Raw genomic sequence first — 22,058 nt, 5'->3', positions numbered from 1 at the left:
GTTCGGGAGCATACATTTCCAATATCAAAAAAGACATGGAAGGTGTTGATGGTGGTGAAGGTGGATTTTGAACGTTGCAGAGGCCCCGCAGCCAGACACATCACACCGTGGAAATTCGCCGAGTGACGGGGCTAGACACACTGTGATGTCATCCGATGGGTGCTGCTGCCTTCTTCTCAACCGCCCTGCCATCTGAACTCGATGCGCTGGTCGAAGCCCAACCTTGCCAGAAACAACACCGTGCGCGCACTGTCCAGGACGCTATCGAATCACAACGGGAGCAGCATCGAGCATCCAATGGCCCTGCGTGTGCCTTCTTCTGGGAGCACTGGAAAATCGAATCGCTTGGGCGTGATTCTCTCTACCTGGAACTGCACGCTAGTTTTGGTCTGAGTTGAGTCCTGTCGTTTCTGCAAAAGAAGGTCTCACGGCTTTGTACTCTCTTTCTCATTCTCTCGTTTCGACGTCAACAGGGGAAAAATACCACCACCGCAACTTTCACCCATCTTGCAAGTCGCACCGCACCGCACCGCACCGCACACCGATCGAAACACCAGTTGGTTGAACTGGGCCCGACGACCAAAGAGTTCAAATCAAGCACCACAGCCGCAGCCGCCGCCGCGCCCTGCTTCCTGCGGACCGTATCTGCGCCGCAACCAACCACGACACCCTCCCACAACGTCCTCGAGGAGGTGCCGAGTATCACCGTGCCTCCACTACTTTCGCAACCGACACCCGACACTGTGCGGAAGTCCTGTCGTGCAGATTGCAACCCTCCACCACCACGGATTAACCCCTCCCCCCCCCCTAGTATTGCAGCCGCAGCCTCCCGCTGGCTCAGGGCGGGCTGTTTGGGCTGTAAAACCTGACATGGTTCAAAATGCCATCCACTAAAGACTGGGAAGGCGACGGCTCCGTCGCAACTGAAGAGCCTGTATCGCGCGACTCGGTGAAGAGACACAGATCCTCCAGGACGACTTCGGAGCGGAAGGACCGAGATCGAGACAGAGAGAGAGACAGAGACCGTGACCGAGATCGAGACTACCGCGAGCGCGACAGAGAAAGGGATGTAGATCGGGAGAGGGCGCCGAGGGACAAGTCGAGATACAGAGATAAGGAGCGGGATAGAGACCGGGAGAGGGAGAGGGAGAGGGAGAGGGAGAGGGAGAGGGAGAGAGAGAGGGAGAGGGAGAAGGAGAGGGACAGAGATCGGGACGGCGAAAGGGATCGGTACAGAGAAGACAAGGATTCGTCACTCTCGTCGTCGACGCACCGCCGGCACCACTCGACGAGATCCTCCAAGAGGCCCACCGACAGCGAGGGCTTGCTTTACACTTCACGATCGCATTCCCACCGTCAGCGCCGGTCGAGAGGAGATATGGACAAGGACGAGCCCGGTAGCAAGTCGGCGGCTGCCGGCTCAATGACTGAGCTGGTGCCCGAGTTGGCGAGAGGGTTGGGTGAGCGGGTGAGCTTTCCGTACCCTTCAGTCAACAAGAATTACAGCAAGGAGGCTCTGTACAGCAAAGAGGATGTCTCGACTCCGGCTAGACGGACGGACCCCCCCACTCCCGAGCCCACCGATCTCGGTAGCAGCGAGATGAAGCGGTCCAAGTCAACAAACTCGCCTGGGATTATCCGACAAAAGTCGACCAGACAACAGTCGCGTCAGGACGATAGACCCCCTTCACCGCCCGAGACAGACCTGTCAGACCCAAAGAAGAGGTCCGGCACTCCATCTTCGCAGCAGGAAGATGACAGGCCAGGGTCGAGAAACTCGTATGTGTCCAGAGCGGCTTCGAAGCACGAGTCAAAGTCGAAGCTGTCGAGGGCTTCCAGCCAGGCCACATTCGTGTTGCGAGCAGCTCCGTCTACAAGACAGTCCAAGATGGAGGGTTCAGAAATCACGAATCCTTCGACTGTGGATTCGGATGCCACACAAGTCCTCCCTAGACGAACTCAGTCGACCAGGCCTCGGGTTGAGACCGACTCATCCCCCGAGTCTGCGGTTGATTCTTCTCCCAAGACCCCATTGCATACACAGAACTTTCCTCCGCCGCCACCACCCGTGTTGCCCGGCGAGAAGGACCATTATGCTACTTCTGACGTCAACCACTATGCCACCTCTGATGTTCATGACAATAACCACTACAGCACCTCCGATCTGCCTACCCCTTCGGCGACTCCGGCGATACATCCCACCGGCGCCGTTCCTCCACCCCCTCCCCCGCCTCCACCGCCGGCGTCTATCGATCCTCAGGATGTTCCGAGGGTTGACTATCTCATGCAGAATGGTGGTCTCCCGCAGCCAGTACCAAGGCAGTTTCTTTCGGTACTGCCACGGCAAAATGGCACGCGACCCTCCAACCCACCCCTTCAAGGTGCCGAGACGCTCTTCGCGCCGTTCTTCAACCTCCTCAACCAGTACCAGACGGTAATCAACGGCAATGGCTCGGTCGCTGTCGCCACGGGACACAGAACAGTGGCCCGTCGCCTGTTGGACCGGCTGGAGAATGTTTTCAACAGGGATCTGCCTCCGCATGGGTGCAACTGCGTCATGTGCGAGAGGTCTGATGAGGTCAACAGAGGACTCGGCTGGGGAGAGGTGCTCGAGCGTGTCAGTGGACGGGTTGAGCTACCGCCGTGGCCACCCTTTGACTTTTCGATGCTTGCGGGCAAGGCCGTGGAAGAATTGGCTGACGTCCCCCCTCGTCCGTCGTCGCCGGTAAAGATGGACCCCGACATTGCCGAGGAGTTCAGAGAGCATTACCTGCGCCAGACGCAACGGGTCAAGATGGCGGTTGATAAGTGGATGGTCAATTGCGAAAAGACGCCCGCCCCTCCCCCGACCGAAGTCGATGATGAGACCTTGAGTTTTGCGATTCTCACCAACCTAGACACGGATGAAAGGCCCTACTTCAACGCCTTTCTGACTGGCTCTAGGGAGCTCCAGCCCGCGAACCGTGCGCCGACACCGGCGCGCAAGTCAAGAAATGATTTTGTTGTCAAGGCTGGCTTGTCTCTTCAGAGACTTTACCGCCTCCCGGTGGCCCCGCGTGACGCCGAGGCAGCGGTATACCTCGTCCGCAACCCAGGCTGCTGGCACGATCTCTTGGTGACCATTTCGGAAATCACCTCCTCGGAGTGGGAGGTTCTGATCTCGGGACGATTTGATGGGTTCTTGTGGTCTGGCGCCGAGGATGACGGTATCCCCTTTGGCGAAGGCCCTTCTCGCCTAACGACACCGGCGAGCAACATGCCCTCCCGCCTGATGAGCCCCGGTGTTCGCGGCGGCATGTCGAGAACGACTACCCCTTTCGGCGGGGTTGGCGGGCCAATGTCAAGGAATGCCACTCCCTTTGGTGGCTTCTCCCGCGGCCCGACGCCAGCTTCCTTCATCAGCGGTGTTTCGGCAGCGTCGTCTTCTTATCCCTCCAACAGAGCATCCATCACACACGACGAAGAAACCGAGATTGCGTGTCTAGCGGAACTGGAGAGGGAGATCTTCAACGGAATGGAAGCGCTCGAGGACGCATTCGAGAAGCTCCACGAGCAGGCTATGGGTGTCAGGGATGCGCTGAGGAGAAGGGGCGCGGCGCTCAGCATGAGCTTGCAGCAGCGACGGGGAGGTCTGGGGATGAGGGGGATTGACGTCCTGCCGCTGTCCGGGTCGAGCGGGGTGTATGATCGGCCTGGGTGGGCGGATGACGAGAGCGTCGATGGGGCGGATAGCGAGTGGGGGGCTGATGAGATGAGCGAGCTGGCACCGGATGATTCGGCCAGTCAGATCAGCAGTAATCGGATGAGGAGGCCGAAGAGGAGACGGGAGAGGGCTACGCCGGGGGTTATCGAGGAGGAGGATGAGCAGTAGTAGGTTGCGATGGGGATTAGGGTTATTGGAGAGAAGGAAGTCCAGGACATATGGGGGGATCAAGAGACGGGGATAATAACGACGGGCTTCATGACGGATATCTGTGTTCTGGGTATGGAATTGGGATTGCGCTCTCACGTGCGGGAATGACTATGTATGGTATCACGGGACATGAACTGATATTTTTTTTTTTTTTTTTTTTTGCTTCTGTATACACGGGCTTTGCTGCTGTGTGCGTTGTGCTTTTGTCTCTTCAGTACTGCGATCGAAGGTCTTCATTGCTGGCCAAAACATTGCGGGCGAAGTAGGAATGTTATCACCGTTGGTGTGCCTTGATATTCTTCTGGCATCCATGAAGTGACCACATCTTTACCGCGATTCTTGAATAATGAATAGTGGTAATCATTCGGTACTCGTGCTTGAACGATTGGTGGGGGAGAATAAATTCAGATGGCCAAACCGTTGAAGGGGTGTGGATGATGTCGGAGGTTTTGCTGATATTTCTTGGGGCTGTTCTCACGTTCTCTGGGGAAGTCGAAATGAGCGGCTCTTGCCAAAGACTCCAGAAGGCTGGCCATATCTGAAATTGCCTTATCCATTTCCTCATTGCGGAGTTCCAAAAGTGATGTCGTGATCCTGAAGGTTCCTAAAGTCCCACGTGCCTGGTATATTGCGATCGGGAAAGAGCGTGACTGTCAGAAGTCACAGGCTGCCGCATGTTGCGATACACCTTCCTTCCCTTTTCGTCTAAACCTTGAGATCCTGACCGGTGTGGAAAGTAAAATCCCGCCAGCCCGGGAAAGAGCAACCCAAACCCAGGCAGGAGAGACTCACCAGCAGCTCCGCCGGCCACCTTCTTCCAACTCCCAGCGCCCCCCGGACTGTTGTGGAAAGTGCTGCTCTGCTTGAAGGTCAAGCCACACAGGACAACGGTTCCAGTTTTCGAGAGCCGGCGCCGTTTCCGCCACTACCTTTCGGACGGCAAATTGTGCGAATCTTTCGTGGAGCTCCACGACACCGCGCGCCTTCCAACAGCCCCTTCACCGTTCCCACCACCTCACCTGGCGGAAAGAGCAGCTGCCTCGCTTTGCCAGCGAAAGAGAAAACATGTTCCGAGACCACGCCTACAACTCGATGAATTCTTTTGCAGGAGGTAGCAACAGAGGGTTCACCTACAGGCCCCGTGGCAGCGGTATGTCCAACCTCCATTCTTCTCCTCGCCATCTCGACACCAGCACTTATCCACGCGTCACCCTCTCACTCCCCAATCTCAGTTCCCACACATCATTCTTCAATCTTCGACTCTTCCGTACAGTTCGATAATTATTTCATCCCCCGAGAGAAAAAGAAATTCGTTCGATTTGAAACTGGTGCTCTCAAAACCACATCTGATCCACCTTCGAGCTCGTTCATCACCCATCACATTCACACCCTCTCGCTCTGGATCTTCTTTTCTGCAGCTTGATTGCCAAAATACTCACCGTCTCAATGGATGTAGCTTCATCGTGTTCCAAGATCTCCATGACCGCAGCTGCAGACGTGGAAGCCAAGAAGCAACCAACCTACACCACGGTGGGTTCCATTTACAACCCCAGCGCAGCAGCCCCCATTCAGGCGCCCACCAGACGGCCAAGAATTAGGAGATTCCCCCAACCCCCGGAGTCCCCTTTAGGAGACCCGTTCGACTTCACAGATCCCTTGAGGGCCCTTCTGAAGGAGAAATCACCTCCGTCTCCGCCTACTACGGCCGCCGTGCTGAAGCAGTATACGCCTCTCCAGCAGAATTACGATCGTGCCCTCAGCCCCATCAACGAACAGGAGTACCTCGCTATGACGATGCCTCCTCAATTTCGGTCAGAAAATCTTCCTCCTCCTCCTCCTCCTCCTCCTCCTTCTCCTCCTCCTCCTCCTCTTCCTCCTACAGCTGCTTCGGTATTGGACGATGAGGATGGTGTTGCATCCAAGGACACCCTAATATCGTCAAAGATGACGGTCAAGAGTCTCACCAATCTTGCATCCTATCCCAATCCAATGCAGAAGGCTGCTCAAAAAGCACTTGCAAGAGCTCGACCAGCTAACATTTTGCTCAGTCGTTCTGAGATTCCATCTCCTCTATCTTCTACCACGTCTGACATTGGATTTGGAAGAGATAGGCCCACAGTCAACCCTGCTGGTCTTCCTTCCACTGCTTCATCCGGACCCCCTCGGCCACTGACGGCAGGGCCTCCAGGCGTGCGTCAGTTCAAGCGGAATGGTTTTGATCCAACAACCTCTTCTGTGCGCATCGGCCGTTTGGAAAGCCAAAACGAAACTTCGGCGGCCCGTCCCCTCTTTCCAATCGGGCACCAGACTAAACCTTCCATCATCAGACAGCCTTTTCAGGCTGGCGTCAACTACATGGCTCTCCGTGATGGAGACATCAGGGGGCATGATGCAGAGCATCCGAGCCAGCTGCTTCAGCACAATTTGTCTGGGAATTACGGTTCAAATGCCCAGCAGTCGCGCGCCTCCCCCGACTTGCGGCGATCTTCTTCGAGCACCCCATTTCGACCAAGTGACCCGGACCCAAAGAAAGGCCCTGTGCACGATACTCTTCCTCCCGAAAAGGCAATGGAGTACTTTCCAGCAGGCTTCCCGTCCAACTATGATGGGCAGTACACCCCTCGTCCGGCGGTGCCTTCAAAATTTTCCCCTTTGGACCAAGAATCGCAAAAGCAGACACAAAATCAGTTGGACAAACAGGACCAGCAGATACATGATCCAACGAATGGCCGCGTGCAGAGACCAATTGGAGCCATCGGGGCCGAGCGTGAGCGACGCCGGAACGCCATCGACAAAGCTGTTTCTTGCAAGCTCGACAACGAGGACACCACCAAGATGGACAGCAATGAGTATGCGAAGCCTCTGTTGGACAGGACCTATGATGCTCTCCTGAAGTATCGGGATTCCGGAAGGTCGGCTTGCCCGTCAAATGGCTGGCATCCACAGTTTGCAGAGCCAGACGAGTCGCTGTTTGACCACTCGCCCGAGGGCAACAACAGCTTCTTTGACGATCCTAGGATGGAGGCTCCCAAGAAGAAGAAAGTTGCCAAGCCCACCCGAAAACTCGGATACTAAGTCATTCTTCTATCACGATATTCAGCAATGGTCAACAGGTCTTTGGTTCATTATGGGGCAGGGTCCATGGGGACTGATGGGTTGCTTTTTGTGTTGTTCTTTTGCAGTTTTGCGGTTTTGTTGCTTCTTTGCATTTTCTTCCAACATTTGGAATCTCTTTCAGGCATGCATGGCTTTTTGGGAAATCGGCAGGAAGTAAGGCGAAAAAAGGGAGGATAGCAACAAACAGGCAGATGAATATTTCATTCTGGGGATGGGTGACCACTGACAAGTTGGCGTTGCATTTTTGGGCTGGAAATACTTGGCAAGGGGGTTATGGTCGTTTTTGGAGAACACGGAACATTAACAAATGGGGGTTTAGTGGTGAAGGGATGGGGTCAGGGATAGCTCGGTGGAGTTTGGGAAGGCAACAGGAGAGTGGGATGTTGATTTCGTCGACATCCTGGAGTGTGTATCATGTTTGTATTCGATGATCATTATGAGCGGAATTTTGTAAATCCTGTTGGTAGTTGATATCTCTGGTTCGTCTTGATACCAGCCGGGACTATCTTAATTGGACTTGTATTATGCCGATTTCTACTTCTGTGATGTTCGTGTGTGAATGTTTTATTCATGTCACTGCCCCTATAGAGAGATGCGAGTAGGTAGACAAGAACGCAATGTCTGTTGCCGATGTGTTACACATCTCTTACCACGAAGCACCATGTCATCACGAAAAAAAAAACACGACATTTTCCAATAAGCTGCGCGCTTACTCTATCCTCTCTAAATCTAGCACATGAAGAAAGAAAAAGAAAAAAAACAAAAAAAAAAAAACAAAAAAACAAACAAAGCAAGTGTCAAACACCCAGAACACTCGGGCTCGATGGACCCAACTAACCCCTCCCGTGCAGGCCCTCACCTAATCACCACATACACACACACACACAGAGAGAGAGAGAGAGAGACAGCATAAACAGCATAAACAGTACGACACAGGGGCGATCATGAGTAGAAAAACAGTGGTATTCCAGAGCTCAGTAGACAGAAGACAAGTAACACAAGGAAGGGGGCAAGTAAAAATGAACAGGAAATCAGAGCTAATTGAACCAAGCCTCCTTTCGCCTTTTCCTTCCGACTTGCGCCTCCTCTTGGCTGCCCATACGAGCTATCGGGTCTTTGTCAGAAGAGTAAAAAAATGGGTATTTTGTGTCCGGCCATATGAAGATAAACAGTCCTTGTGTACAAAAAGGAAAGAAAGAAAAGAGAAGGCAGGATAGGGTAAGGTCCCTAGCTGGTAAGCCCAACGGTCCCCAGAGCCCGCAAACCATGCCACCGAAACGATTGCCAAACAACGAACCCCATATCCGGAGGCTACTCATACTTGACGGTCCACATACTGCATTCTGTGCGCGTTGGAATATCGTTAGAGATGGAAGTCGTAAACAGCTGAAAAGGGACCTATGATCTAACCCCAAGCAACGGGAAGACAGGAGGGATGCTACCCTGGCGATGAGGGAAAGAAAAAGGCGCAGTTCTTTGGTAACGGCGCGCAATGTCGTGCAAAGCCACTCCTCCTGTGGCGTGTGGTGCTCATACCGGAACCCAAAGGGTTAGGGTCCGGTGAGAGGGGAAGAAATCGACATCCCTGGCGTCGGGAAAATCGGAGTGGTCGATCCGAAACCAGGGCTGGTCAACGTCAACTCTATCTGCGAAGCTTCGCCCCATCTCGTTGTTTGAGCCTACTGGTTCTCCAGCCCTCGTACCATTGTTCCCTGCTGAGCTCGCGAAGTTCGCCGCGCCACTCGCTGAACACAGCCTCCTTCAGACGAACAAAGTCGCAGTGTTCCTCATTGTATGGGTCGGCAAAGCCCCATGGGAACTGGCGTCCGACCACTTCGGGTTCGTAGATGTCAGGACTGATTATCGACATGGGGAAGAAGGGCACTTCGTCGTCCTTTAGGGTGTCTTCTGTCTTGCTTCGGCGGACGGAGCCATTGGATAGCCTCTTGGAGTTGGGAGACGGGCTCTGTCCCTGAATAGGTAGGCTTTGGCCGTCCGTGCTTCCCCCAGCCTCGCTGTTCGATGATGGATGCTCTTCTTCATCCTCGTCTTCCTCGAGAATCTTGCTCGAATCAGGAGTTGACTCGTCGTCATCGGCATCCAAACCCAGAGCCTCCAGGGGATCGAGATTGGCTTTCTTGAGACTGTCCCAGACCGACCTCTTAAGGACATTCATGTGCTTGGTTGTGATGGTGTCGGCTTTGGCAATGACTGGAATGACAGCGGTCTTGCCCTGAAGAGTTCGGAGCACCTGGAGATCGAGGTCCTCGTCAAGGCTGCCCAAGATGCGTGCATGGGGAAAATGCTTGCCGCCGCTGACGTAACCGTTGGCGCCGGCTGCCTTGGCCGCGGCGACATTCCGGTCGAGTCGTGCCGGGTCGAGGACCAGGAAGACGGCATGAATGTGGGTATCTTGTACACCAGGGGCTCTCACAACCTTCATCTCCTCGGCAAACGTCTCCTCGAATTTGCTCTCGAGGAAACCCGACATCTCTCGGAGCTGCAAGTCCACCACATTCTTCTCCAGCCCTTCCGAGTCCCACAGGGTCAAACCAATACGCTCATTGTCGATTTCGGTCTCCAAGTAATGGGGAATGAAGTTTCCGGACGGCGGTGGCTTGGGGATCTCTTCGTGCTCGATGGTGCTTTTGGAGCGCTTCTTGGCCGGGAGAGCAAGTGCAGCCTTGAGGAACTCGAGAAACGATGACTTGCCGGAATTAGAGGTACCAATGACGAGAATGCTACGAGGGAGCTCGGGTCAATCTTGCTGGACTCTGACGAGCTGGGATTTACGCGGAAACGATACTTACTTGAAAGGAGTAGGATCTTTCCTCCTCCTGACTCTTCTGGGGCTGTTGATGGTACTCATGGCGCTGCTGGCATAACTGTAGCGACCGCGATGTGCCATGCTCCCAGAGCCAGCGTAAGGGTCGAAGCCACCGTTGGGAATAGGAGGAGGGGGGATGCTGAAGTTCGAGCGAGCTGGCTCCACGGAAGGGCGTGGGGCAGGAGTAGCGAAAGCAGCGGCGTCGGCGGGGGGGCCGGCCGAGGGAGCAGGAGCATACCCGGCTCTGCCAGAAACGATAGCGATCGAGTCGGGGCGGGCCTCACCACCGAGAGCTAACTGAGGCGCAGGGGCCCCATTGTACAAGACCGGCAGGCGTGGCGGGGACTTGGAAACAGCATCGCGCTGGCGCTGGAGCTCCTGCTCCCGGGCCAGCTTCTGCTGCTTCTTCAAGTCGGCGCTCTTGCTGCGACGCAACAACATTCCACCGAGGCTAGAGCGACGAATGGGATGGGACATTGGCCTCCTTCAAAGACGACGGTAGTCAATGTTATCTCGCCAGTCCGCTGCTGGGGGAAGCAGCACAACGGGCCGGACGCTGCAAGCCACAGCTGCTCTCGAGCTGTGAGTTCTGGTCTGTGTGTGCAGACAAGACCTACCGAGGGCCGGGACACGGTCGAGCTCGCAGAATTAGCTTCTGACGGAACGCCTGGCGTAGATGGGGACGGATCAGCTTGGAACTTGAAGGGCGGAGGGGCGAGCAAGCAAACTCTGTCTCGAGTCGCGGCTAACCTTTTGAGAAGTAGGTCGCAAAGCCGACTGGGGTCGCAACCCGCGTCGACGGCGTTGATAAAAGAAGACGGTAAGAATCGACGGTAAGAATCGACGGTAAGAATCGAAGGTAGTGCAAAACACAGTTTCACTGGCGGCGTGTCAAGGGCTCCTGCTACTAGTAGCTTTGGGCTGGTTGTCGATCACCGTGACTCTGTCTTATAAAGTCAAAGTGTCAGGTGGTGATCCTGAGGGAAGTCGCAAAAAGAGGCAAAAGCGTTTCGGGAGCGTGCGGTGGTGGGTGGGTAACAAACACTCGATGTCCCTAGGCGAAGGTTGCAGAGCTTCTGGCGAGGTGCCTGTCAGCATCAAAAACACATTCACACTTTCTTGTTCACATCTTCGGTTCCCCAATTGACAGCTCCCAACTGACAGCTCCCAACTGACAGCTCCCAACTGACAGCTCCCAATTGACAGTTCCGAATCGACAGTTCCCAACTGCTGCGCGTATCTATGCGCCAGTGGAACCACCACCTGTTACCCCGCGATTTGATTGCGACGATGCTCTTCATGTCGTTGATGGTGGATAGGTTGTCGCTAGGAACAGCTTCCTGGCAACACCCTGCTCCTCGTCCCCCTCCACTTTGTCGCAAACAGCCTGACGGACGGCGCATCCGTTTCTCAAACCCGACCAGTCCCACCTGATATGATATGACGTTTTAAGTTGAACTCAGACTTACACCAGCCCTCTCATCAAAACCCGGGGCCTCGATGGCGATACAGCGGCCACAACTCTCACGGGGACACAATGTGCTCGGCGGCACGCGCTTGGATATGGTAGGTCGGTAGTGGAGACTTGCTCACGCGTAAAAAGGAACGACAAGCCGAGTGTACAGATACCAACGGCGGGGGAGGCAAAGAAAAAGGTGTGAAGCGGTCGAAGACAACAAGTCGGGCGATAAACAGCCTTCCAGGACTCGTGGGACAAACGTGATGCAGCGACGGTCCTTCTAGGGAAACCGAGGGGCGTTGGAAAGAAGAAGAGGACGGCACCTGTTCATCAGGAGCGCGCAAAGAGAAAAAAAAAAAAAGACCGATGATGGAAGAGATTGGCTGATGGTACCTGCACCCGCGGTACTGCAAATAAGAGCAGGGGGGGCAGCTAAAACAGATGGATCCGGCCACACTAGAAACCTGCTGCCACCTAAACACGCTTGGCTCGGACCTGCGCAGTTCGAAAGAACCATTCGAAGGTCATTCATTGCCGAGTATTCAGATGATCAGTTCGCTGCTCTCACCAAGGTCCTGGATGAACCCCTTTCCTGCATGTCTCATCCGGGCAAGAGACCAGACGGCCATGACGCTGCACCCCGCCCTATATCTGACCCCATCATCTCGTCCATGCCGTCGACAGACATTAGACGATCGCTAAATGTCACCTGGCCTTTTCGCTACCTCTTGGACAATCTTTGATGACAATCCAACAGAAGGCCGACAATGGGAAATATCAAAGTAACACCTCGCCTCCTTTAAACTGCAGGGTCTAAATGGCTGAGGTCGCAAGTCGAAGCAGCCAATCCCATGTCCGGAATCACACCCAACATGCTTCCACGCGTGTTCCGTTTCTTCATCAACCAGTCTTCAGATCCAAGGCCTCTCTGGCCGATTCTTGCTTCTCGACGATACACAACCAAGGGCGCCTACGCATCACTGCTGATCAGCCCATGCAACAGCCCGTTCAGACAGCATACTTTTGCTGTCACACAACCGTCGATATTCTGATAGAGGGCACCGCCTGGAAGAAGGAAAGAAACAAGTTCCACAAGCCACGTGAAGAGAGAAACGGTCCGCCCAACTCCGACCCTCCCCCCCAGACGAGATGTCCGTGTCCTACCAGCGGTGGTCTTTTTTTCGTTTTCTTTTTGTTTTTCTCTTTCTTTCTCGAAGGACGTGACCAAGGCACAAAGCTGACAGCTAGGTTTTGCGATATTGCTTACGCCAGACTGCATGATCACTTCATGTCAAGAGGTGAGAGTTCCGGAAGAGGAGCTGCAATCCCAATCTTCCCAATCTCTTGGACGCCGACAAAACTGCAATGCATGCTCCAACAAGCCCAGGACAGCCCTGAACGGGGCAGGATCCGGATTGTGGAGAAGACGTGAGATCGGGATTTGGTGTGTTTCAGACTTAGACAGCATAAACCGACCCACTCTTTCTACATTGGAGGGTCATGGGGCTGGGCGCTAAGCTAGATTGGGGTGTTTCGGTCTGTTGAAGATATGCGGGTGCGAAGCTCGCATCTCGTTCGCCGTGGTCCAGCGGTTGGTGACTCTGTTCAGAGGTATACGTGCTCGAGAGATAAGAGAGTGTAATGGATGACCGTGGACACATGCAACTCTCTAGTAGCTGCCAGCAATACAAGTTGCAAGCTCTATCTCACGAGACTTGAGTGATAGCTCAAGTGGACCAGCGTCACAGGCCAGCTGTCAAAACATGTCAAAGTGTCCAAACGGCCATGGATGGAGTAATGGGATTGAGATGGACCCGTGTTTCCACTCTGCTCGAGCCCTACAGAACAGCAAATCTGTAGCTAGTGTGTTTCGTTTCTGGCCTTCTAGCAACGACGGACGAACCGACCGCCTCAGACCGTGTCGTTTACTCTGTAGTTCCGACGACAAGCCTTTCGGGCCTCCATTTCCAAACCCCTACATCAGATGACCTGGTCTCTCCGCATAGATCCAATCTGTCTCGCAGCGTCGTGAACACAGACAGTGTTTGCATAGGTGGGGAAAATAAATAGTGGCCAAAGCCTCGAACCAGGAGATCAAATCACGTAAAGAGGCAGGCCCGTCGGAAGTGTGGACGCGATGCGATGCACGCTCGACATCCTCTCTCATGTATATCATACATACCTAGTTCTGTCTTTTGTGGCTCCCATCGCAACTGAATAACCTGGCGGCCTCCCTGCTTCCTTGCTACAAGTCTCCTTCCCAGACGCCAAAAGGGGGTATCAGGTTCTAGCTTCATGATAACACACCAATATCCGCCACCGCACCTGATGCCTGGCCCTGTAGCTGTCTTCCTGCTGTTCATATGATGCACGGCCTTCTTAGCCTTCAGTTCCGTGTTCCCTTTCCTGTTCCTTATTCCCCAGAACCCCAACCTCTCAGCCCGCAAAAACATCATGCTGCAACTCAATCCCCATCTCCCTCGCCATCTCCCTCATCTTCACCTCCACCTCGTCCTCCATTCCCCCTCCCCTCCCCAGCAGCTGCTTCACCCGAAAGAACCACCAGACGGCATCGCTCGCCCACAAAACCCCTTTGAAAAGCAAATGCCTCGACGCATTTCCCACCCTCTCCCTCCACCCCAACCCTTTATCCTGCCACAGACTCCTGCTGGCCCAGACCCCCATGATCTTGATCCTGTTCACGGGGCTCCCCATGTTGGCGTTGTTGGCTTGCACAATCCTCATGTTTCTGCTGATAAAGATCAACTCCTTCGGCCACTTCTCCTCGTCGGCGAGCATGTCCCTTATTCCCTGTTTCATCCTCCTCTGCATCTCGTAATTCCTCTCGCTCGGCGACCTGGCCTTCATGGCCTTGAGGAACTCCTTCTGAACCTTATTTTCGCCTCCTTCGTACGGCCGCATCAGCGTGGCCGAGGCAAACATCTCCGCGCCTTTCACCCCCCAACCCGATGCGATCTGGACGATCTTGGCGTTGTCAAACGTCATGAGGGCCTTCCAGAAGGAGGCGTAGTCGTGCCTGAACTGGTCAGACATGTAGACGTATAACCCGTGATCGATGAGGACCAGCTCTGGCTTTCCGTTGGGGAGCCGGCGGACAAACATGTTGCCTGGGTGAGGGTCGCAGTGGACGACGCCGAACTTGAAAATTTGAGCCGAGAATAGATCAACGATGGTGGTCATTACGTCCTTGGGGGAGACGCCTAGCCCGCCGGTGAGGTTGGGTCCGCGCCAGGAGTTGCGCTCGGGTTTGAGCCGTTGCCGGTCTGGGTTCTGGCGGAGGGCGGCGCGGAGGGAGGGCATGTCTGGAGAAGGGAGCTGCTCGCCGTGGACGCCTGGGGAGTAGTTCCCGTGACCGCCTCGCCAGGGGCGGGTGAGGTCGGACTTGTCGTTGAACCGGACGCCCTCGATCCATTCGGTCGTGAGGACACGCTTGGAGGACAGTTCGGGGTATACCGGGGGGATGTAAACTCTTCCTCTGAGAGCGGGCTCGTCGTTGATGAGCTCGCGCATGACTTCCGAGTTGCGGGCTTCGTTTTCAAAGTCGGTTTCGAGTTTCAGTCGCTCGCTGACAAAGGGGACCATGGAGTACATTGGCAGGTCGAACCACCAGGTGTATACCCTCATCACGACCCTACAACCGGCCGTCAGCACCACCGCTATCCAAAAACAGCAAAGAACTCACTTGAAAGCCCACAGATCCCACCCAATCTGCCTCTCAATCTCGGGCTTCTGAATTTTGACCGCCACCTCCCTCCCATCCGGCAACCTCGCCCAATGAACCTGCGCCACACTCGCGCTCGCCCTCGCAGTCTTCTCCATAACACCTTTGCTCTCATCCCGCCCCGTGAAATCCACCCCAAAAACCTCCTCTACCGACCTGCCCCCAAAATCATCCCTAATCACCTTCTCCACCAGCTCCCACTCATCCTGCGGCGCATCATCAAACATCCTCGCGAACATCTTCTGGAACTCCGGCGGCAAGACAGCACTCTGCATGGCGATTGCCTGCCCGATCTTGAGGTACAGCCCGCCATTGTGCCGTAGCAAGTCGGACATGCGCTCCGCGCTGCGGCGGTGGAGCTCGGGGATGCCGGATTTGGAGCCGATTATAGGGATGGGGTGAGGCCGGAAGTTGAGCTTGTAGTCGGCTGCTACTAGGAGGCCGGTGCCAAAGGTGCGGAGGGAGCGGGCTATGCCGGAGGCGTAGATTTGGGAGTCTACTAGATAGCCGGCGCCGAGGAGCGCAGAGATGACGACGAGGCGGCGGAGGTATTTTTCGGCCCGGGGGTACGATCTCGCGGCCCGGGGGGCGCCGAGCGAGGAGGGGGAGGGGGGTCGGAGGGGCTCGAAGGGACCGGATGAGGGGTGGAGGGGTCGGCAATGTGATGGTGAGGTGACGATTGTTCGCCAAGGGCGTGGCAAGCGCAGTGGCTGAGCTGACGTTATTGTCGTTCTTGTTCTCGTGATGGTGGCGGACAGATGGAGGCGGCTGCCGGCTGTGCTGCCGGCGAGGCCATGGCGCCACATGATGCGCTGGGCGCGCTGGCGAGAAATAGGATGATTTCTTTTCTGTGGCTTAATTCTCAGACATTGAAGCCACCAGCTGCGCCATTCAGTGGGTTGTTTATAGAGCTGTCGAGCTAAAGAAGGTGTCGTGACGGGTGAGGTTGTTCGTGAGATTTGTCGATGACGACTGACAAGTGAGCAAGGCCAAGCTCTCCAGTCCCTCCGATACCGATCGAGCTTGGCCCGCTTTTTGCCGCCTCCTCCGACCACTTGCCCCGTGTTATCTGTATTGTCTCCGACGCCGATCGGGGTTACCTGGCAGGTGCCGACAATTATCTCTGGCCATCTTTGGTCTCGAGAGAGCATTAGGGCACCTGCTCAATGATGATGGATGTTTCTGATGTCGACGATAATCGAACTTTGATGATAAGCCTTAAAATAATGAACATGTTCTCAAAAACAATGGATCAGCTTTAACAGATAGTTCATAGGCTTAAAACATGGGCAAAAAGCTGTATTTTTATTGGAAAGGGTTCTAGATTAATAGTCATCATACGTCTTGCTGACTCGCAGTGTTAATTCTCTTGTTCCTGACATTGTATATATAGCTCTGCAAAACTAAAGATCATCATGACTGGCCCAAGTCGCAAGTCTTCTCTATTCTATGTGGGCCTGTGGCAGAGCTAGCTAGGTTCTGCGGCCGTGTTTGACCTTGACGATACCTCACCCACCAGTTTGCAACGGGGTAGTTAAACATACATGAGCGGCTGTAAACAACAGCCCCTTGATACCTCCGGTTGAAAGAGAAGATCTGGGGATATCAAACCAGCAGGGATCCGTATGTGGAGCTATCTGCATCTGAGATGTGGATGTGTGGACCTGCCATGAAGCTTGTTCTGAAACTAAGATAACGCGGTACCAGTAAGGCTGCCCAGAATTAGTGAGGGCGGAGGTATCCCCTAACAAACTGGCGACAGCCTCTCCCTTGCCCTCTTTGGGTGCCAGACCGGGTTCACAAGGTGGCGGACCATGGGGTTGAAAACAATGCGACAGTGTTTGCGGTTGGTGAGAGCTGCCTGACGAAGCTTGGTGAAGCTTGATACAGCAGTCCTTTGGGGTCCAGAAGCCATACACGGATTGTTCATGGAATCCCGACGTAACATCCAGTTTTAAAACTGTGTAGCCAAATCAGGGCCAACAGCCGTAGCGGATTGCAACCCTGACTGCAAAAATGGCGAACGAGTGTGGGAGACAAGGAGAAGCGAGCGAGGAGGGAGAGAGAATGCCGGAAATTGGCCGCGACACCAACGACTGATAAAGGCTCGTCGCCGTGACGTTCCTCTTGCGTGAGGTTACGGCCACAGACGAGGCCTCGTCTTGACCATGACTCCCATGTTTGATTTTTTTTTTTTTTTTTTTTTTGTTTTGATTTTGGCGCCGTCTGAGCCAAACGTCAACTCGATGCTCATATCCCGACTCGCCTGCTCTCTCCTGCTGAGCTGGCAGTGGCCTTTTGTTGCCATCACGGGCTTTGTTCGGCTCCCAGAAAAGCCTGGTTGTGAGACTCGAGCTGCGTCAGTTAGTGAGGCGTCTCGTCCAATGATTGCGTCGTCCCGCAAAGCTCCCGCCATGGTGCCATCCTGCAAGGACGCCTCGGCTTGTGCTGTTTCCCGGTATTCTTGCATTTCATGACTGTGTGCTCCGACCCACCATGCAAAGCGAGGTTTTTATTGCGTCGGCGGTCCTGCAGAAGCGTGCCATGTGCCTGTAGCCAGATCCAGCAACTCACGGGAATGACCTTCCTGATCCAGTTCGCGCAACCCAAAGCCACGGGAACCTGTAGACCTGAGAATATGGAATGGACCAGCCACTCGCCAGAGCCAGACTGACGGGCTCGCTGCGAAAGATAGGGGCCAAGGAAGCAGTGCTCCGAGTCTACTTCTGCTTTTCTCGGGACGACAGAGTGAGACCCGGCGGACGAGGTGGGGGGGCCTGAGGAAGAGCGGATCATGATTCCGGCGGCTGTAGGCTGCTCATACCGCAGGCCACGGGCTGAGTTTGACGTCCCGTCACCCAAGGAAGGCTGTGAGATGCTTCAATTGCACCGTGTAAAGATACACAGACACCGTTGTGGAGTGTTTGTCAACCACCGCGCGGATTAGACCAGTCCATGCACTGACGACGACATTGATGAAGAGGGGCCCCAGGTTGTTCCTTCTTGGGGCTCCGGAGCGGGAAGTGATATCAGATGCAAGGCGAGCAGGTGTCTCCAAGTTTTCAGAGGGCTCGGAAGACCTCAGCGTACATCGTAATCTCATGTGCATCGCATCAAGCGTGGAATGCCCGTGATGTGTTGAAGATTCTTCAGTGGTAATTACGCAGAAGCTGCGCCTCGAAGCGAGGTACGGCCAGGCCATCCCAGCCAAGAGCTAGGTGTGCGTGCTCGCTGTTCCCCACGTGCTTGCAGCGGGCAAGTGGCCCAGGCTCGACCCCCTAACGATTTTCCCACCCCCCATTTCCCGCTTCCAATTGCGCTCGCCCCGTCACCTCACCACCAGTGCTTCGCATCGCGCTGTGTGTGCAACTCGTCGTCGCCAATGTCAATGCATTCCCTTTGCTGGGAAATCGCGAACTAACTCGACTCCGGATCTCGAGAGAATCGAAGAGCGACAGCACCCCGCCGCCATCCCATCCCATCTCATCCCATCCTATCCCATCCTATCCCATCCTATCCCATCCTATCTCTTCAACAAAAGAAGAAGAATAAAAAACTGCTGGACGGAACACCAAGCGCCGCGCGCGACTACTTGCTGGACTTTGCCGAAATCAATCGTCGACAACAATGAGCGGCCGATGAACGAACTGCGAACTCCGCTACTGCGCAGCACACCCACGTTCGCTACAGTCTCGACCAATTCCTTCGCATGTATCTGACCGACCGTATGCGCACACGATCCTTGAGCATCACACTCCCTTCAGCCGCTCATACTACTCCGGTGGTTCACCTGAGGAATCGAACCTCGCTCTGACCTGCCGCGTCTTGACGACGCTGGCAATCTCACCTTGCACCACTTTCACGGTCCTCTCGCCTGGAGCTCTCTGTCAACATGCTGCGACCTGCGACACCGTTGTCGGTGCTTCTCTTCGCGGCATTCTGTCTACTGCTCCTCTCGTCTTTGTCGGCTCCGGTTATCAGCGCTATTCCGCTGGGTCAGTGGATGGGCGTTGACTTTGGAGTTTTTGGTTTCTGCAATGGCGGGAGCTGCACCCCTATAGAGATCGGCTACGATGTTCGTAAGTGTTATCATGTCGTACGGTTGTTGGCAATACTGCGGTTGCTAACCATCTCGACTCAGAACAACTCAGCGCCGATGGCTTTGACATCCCCGCGGGGACGCGAACTACCCTGACCACTCTTCTCGTCATCCACCCGGTCGCCGCGCTTCTGACGCTGATCATGTTCGTCTTGGCTGTTGTTGCCCACTTGCATAGCCCGGCTCACTCGGGTCGATACTTGTTAGCCTTGTTCATCTTTGGCATCTTCACCTTCCTGGTTTGCCTCTTGAGCTTCCTGGTCGATGTGCTCCTCTTCGTGCCGCACATGGCGTGGGGGTCCTACATCGTTCTGGCTGCTACGGTTTTGGTTGCCATCAGCGGGCTGGTTTCGTGTGCTATGCGTAGGACGATCGTTAGCAGAAAGGCCAGGAAGCAGCGCATCGCTGAAAATGCAGAGATGAGTGGAGAGAACTACTATAATCGGCAGTTGCAACAGGCTCCTCCTGTGTCCACTAGCCCTGCACCCCAGCAGCCTACTGTCGCGATGCTCAGCGGTGCCAACGGAAGACCAGACGCCCTCCCCGAATTTGCTGCATTCGAGAAGAAGGATGATCGAAGCAGTGATGAGAGGGTGCCGCTCACCTCGATGAGCTCGACTGACCGATCCCCAAACAACAACTACGCGACAGATGGCTCGACCACTTATGTCAACGATACAGGTCCTAATCCGTCGGACATCACGGCACAAAGGTCCATGACCAACACTCCGGGCTCGCGAGGTTATGCTGATCCCTCGCCTGGTCCTGACGGGTATCCTATGAGGGCACCCTCTTACGAACGGATGAATTCGAGAGGGAGAGGCGGAGGTCCTCCAGGAGGCTACAGAGGTCGCGGAGGATACCCGGGGTCCGGCAGGGGTGGTTACAATGGATATGGGCCATCACCAGGAGGAGGGCGCGGGGGGTATGGCGGTCCGCAGGGCCGTGGTGGTCACGGCACTCCGCCGAGTGTCAGGGGTGGGTATGGTCCACCTCCACCCCGTGGTGGCGGTGGACGGCCTCTTCCGCCAAGCTATCGGGGAACTCCCGGGCCTTACGACAGAAGACCATCACCAGCAGGTCCATACGGGCCCGGGCCAGTCCCATATGATGCCCGGCAGCCATCACCAGGCCCGCCGTCCGCGCCTGGATATGTCAGCAGATCGGCCTCGAATGTGTCGGCTGGAGGATACAATGCTTACCACCCCAACAACCGCGACAGCCTTCCCAGGGCAGAGTCGCCACCACCGCTCCCAGGAATCGACGATGGCATTCCCACCCGGGCCGTGGAGATGGATGCGACGGGTAGCAACCGTGGCGTGGGACAATATGGAATCCGGGATAGCGATTCCGATGTTGCGGGTATGCTAGCCATGCAGCAGGCGAGGTTATCACCAGGGGCGAGACATGACACGTATGTCAGTGACGCCAGCAGATATAGCCAGGATGAGTAAGTTGCTTCCTCGATGCACCACCCCTTACCACGGCCTTGCCATAGTAACTTCTTTGTCCAGCACCGCATATGTCCCCCCTAGGCAAGCCTGGAATCAGAATCCGGTCAGGACCCCTTCACCACTTACAGCTGTTTCCACTCGGCCACCTTTTGATCTCAGGGGCGGTCCTGGCCCTAACCTCCAACCTCCACAACAGCAGCAAGCAAACCCAGGGCTAAGACCGGCCCCTAGTGAGTACTACGAGGATGTGGACCCTCGCTTCGCCGAGCCTGCGCCTCCCGCAGCTAGTAATTCACCCCGGCCAAGAACACCTCCTCTGCAGCCCCTACAGTTGGCTAACTCATACGAGGACATTCCCCAGGGCGCCCGCAGCCCGGCCGAATCTGAGCGGTCTAATTTCACGTCTATTTCGCAGCGCGGGATCAACCCTCGGTGGCAGCCACCACCAGAGATGCCGCAAATGATACCCCGGCGACCAGTTGGGAATAACGGTCCCCGCCCTGCCGATCTACTTCTTAATTCCAATCCAGACTTTGAACTACCCACACGAGGAGGGGGTAATCCGAGATGAGCAGGGCGGTAACCAATCCAAAAAGGAAGAAAGGAAGAGTTGGGGGGGAAGGGGGAAGTGGAGGTGCTTATGATACCCAGAAGTTTCACAACAATGAGTGTGAACTTTTATACAACACAACAAACCATCAACCAGAGCAAATTTCTTGCGCTTTTCTTTCGAGTTTCTGTCAACAAAGGGGCAAAAAAAAAAAGGGATTCGTCTTTTATTGGACGACGAAAAAGTACAGTACTACCCTCAAACTTCGGTGGTGAACAAACCCAGTATATAGGATCATTTTTCCTGTCGGTTCTCGGTTGTTTTTTTATTTTATATTTCTACGCCCATCCTCGGGTGCTATGGATTGTTCGGTGGCAAGTTTCGCCAGACATTTTTTCTTGGTATAGTATTGTTTCATGACGGGGACAGAAAGCTTAGCATCGCTTTCTTTCTGTTGTCACTCTCGGTGTTTTGTCAAGAGGGTTGTTTGGGTACTATTTGTTGTAGGTTAGGTAATCAAGAAGTCAGCAGAAAAGGGGAGGATGGACGGGTGAATGGGAGGGCATGAGTGCGGTGAGATGGTCGGGGAAAGGGGCGGGCGACAGCAGCAGCGAGCATACTTCATAGTCATAGCGAGGGATGGAAACTGAAAGACGCATTTGCGTGGAAAAACTCTTTGCTTGCAACCTTGGACAATTTCATGTCTTGCGAGCCTGAGAACCACCAGCACACCAGTCCAACACTGATCGCCATTCTTGATGTGTCCATCGCCTTTCACTGCAACCCCTCGTATGTCCCGAGAGGTTCATCTTGTACCGGTGTCTTGGTTTCAATCAAAACATGTGTTACTAACTATCAACTCACACCTTTTTTAAACCAGGGATAGGCTTCTTGATC

General features: G+C 54.8%; 5 protein-coding genes across 5 annotated transcripts; 3 read left to right on the top strand and 2 right to left on the bottom strand.

Moving 5' to 3' along the window:
* Window positions 1–880: 880 nt before the first annotated feature.
* On the top strand, window positions 881–3,871 carry QC763_120260 (uncharacterized protein; the record flags this gene model as incomplete). Its single annotated transcript, XM_062908612.1, has 2 exons — window positions 881–1,171; window positions 1,196–3,871. 2 exons carry the CDS (start codon window positions 881–883, stop codon window positions 3,869–3,871), a joined length of 2,967 nt encoding a protein of 988 aa, XP_062771722.1.
* A 969-nt stretch (window positions 3,872–4,840) lies between these two features.
* QC763_120250 (uncharacterized protein) lies at window positions 4,841–7,561 on the top strand. Its single transcript, XM_062908611.1, has 2 exons — window positions 4,841–5,724; window positions 5,962–7,561. Exons 1-2 carry the CDS (start codon window positions 5,360–5,362, stop codon window positions 6,986–6,988), a joined length of 1,392 nt encoding a protein of 463 aa, XP_062771721.1. The 5' UTR covers window positions 4,841–5,359; the 3' UTR covers window positions 6,989–7,561.
* Window positions 7,562–8,672: 1,111 nt separating this feature from the next.
* On the bottom strand, window positions 8,673–10,334 carry QC763_120240 (uncharacterized protein; the record flags this gene model as incomplete). Its single annotated transcript, XM_062908610.1, has 2 exons — window positions 8,673–9,771; window positions 9,841–10,334. 2 exons carry the CDS (start codon window positions 10,332–10,334, stop codon window positions 8,673–8,675), a joined length of 1,593 nt encoding a protein of 530 aa, XP_062771720.1.
* A 3,117-nt stretch (window positions 10,335–13,451) lies between these two features.
* Window positions 13,452–16,365, bottom strand: QC763_120230 (uncharacterized protein). Its single transcript, XM_062908609.1, has 2 exons — window positions 15,020–16,365; window positions 13,452–14,968 (listed from the first exon to the last, which is right to left on the bottom strand). Exons 1-2 carry the CDS (start codon window positions 16,207–16,209, stop codon window positions 13,753–13,755), a joined length of 2,406 nt encoding a protein of 801 aa, XP_062771719.1. The 5' UTR covers window positions 16,210–16,365; the 3' UTR covers window positions 13,452–13,752.
* Window positions 16,366–18,950: 2,585 nt separating this feature from the next.
* On the top strand, window positions 18,951–21,182 carry RIM9 (regulator of ime2; the record flags this gene model as incomplete). Its single annotated transcript, XM_062908608.1, has 3 exons — window positions 18,951–19,137; window positions 19,200–20,607; window positions 20,672–21,182. 3 exons carry the CDS (start codon window positions 18,951–18,953, stop codon window positions 21,180–21,182), a joined length of 2,106 nt encoding a protein of 701 aa, XP_062771718.1.
* Between the last annotated feature and the right edge of the window lie 876 nt (window positions 21,183–22,058).

Source organism: Podospora pseudopauciseta, chromosome 1, assembly GCF_035222475.1.
Source record: "Podospora pseudopauciseta strain CBS 411.78 chromosome 1, whole genome shotgun sequence".
NCBI classification, from domain to species: domain Eukaryota; kingdom Fungi; phylum Ascomycota; class Sordariomycetes; order Sordariales; family Podosporaceae; genus Podospora; species Podospora pseudopauciseta.
This window is presented reverse-complemented; position numbering and strand designations above follow the sequence as displayed.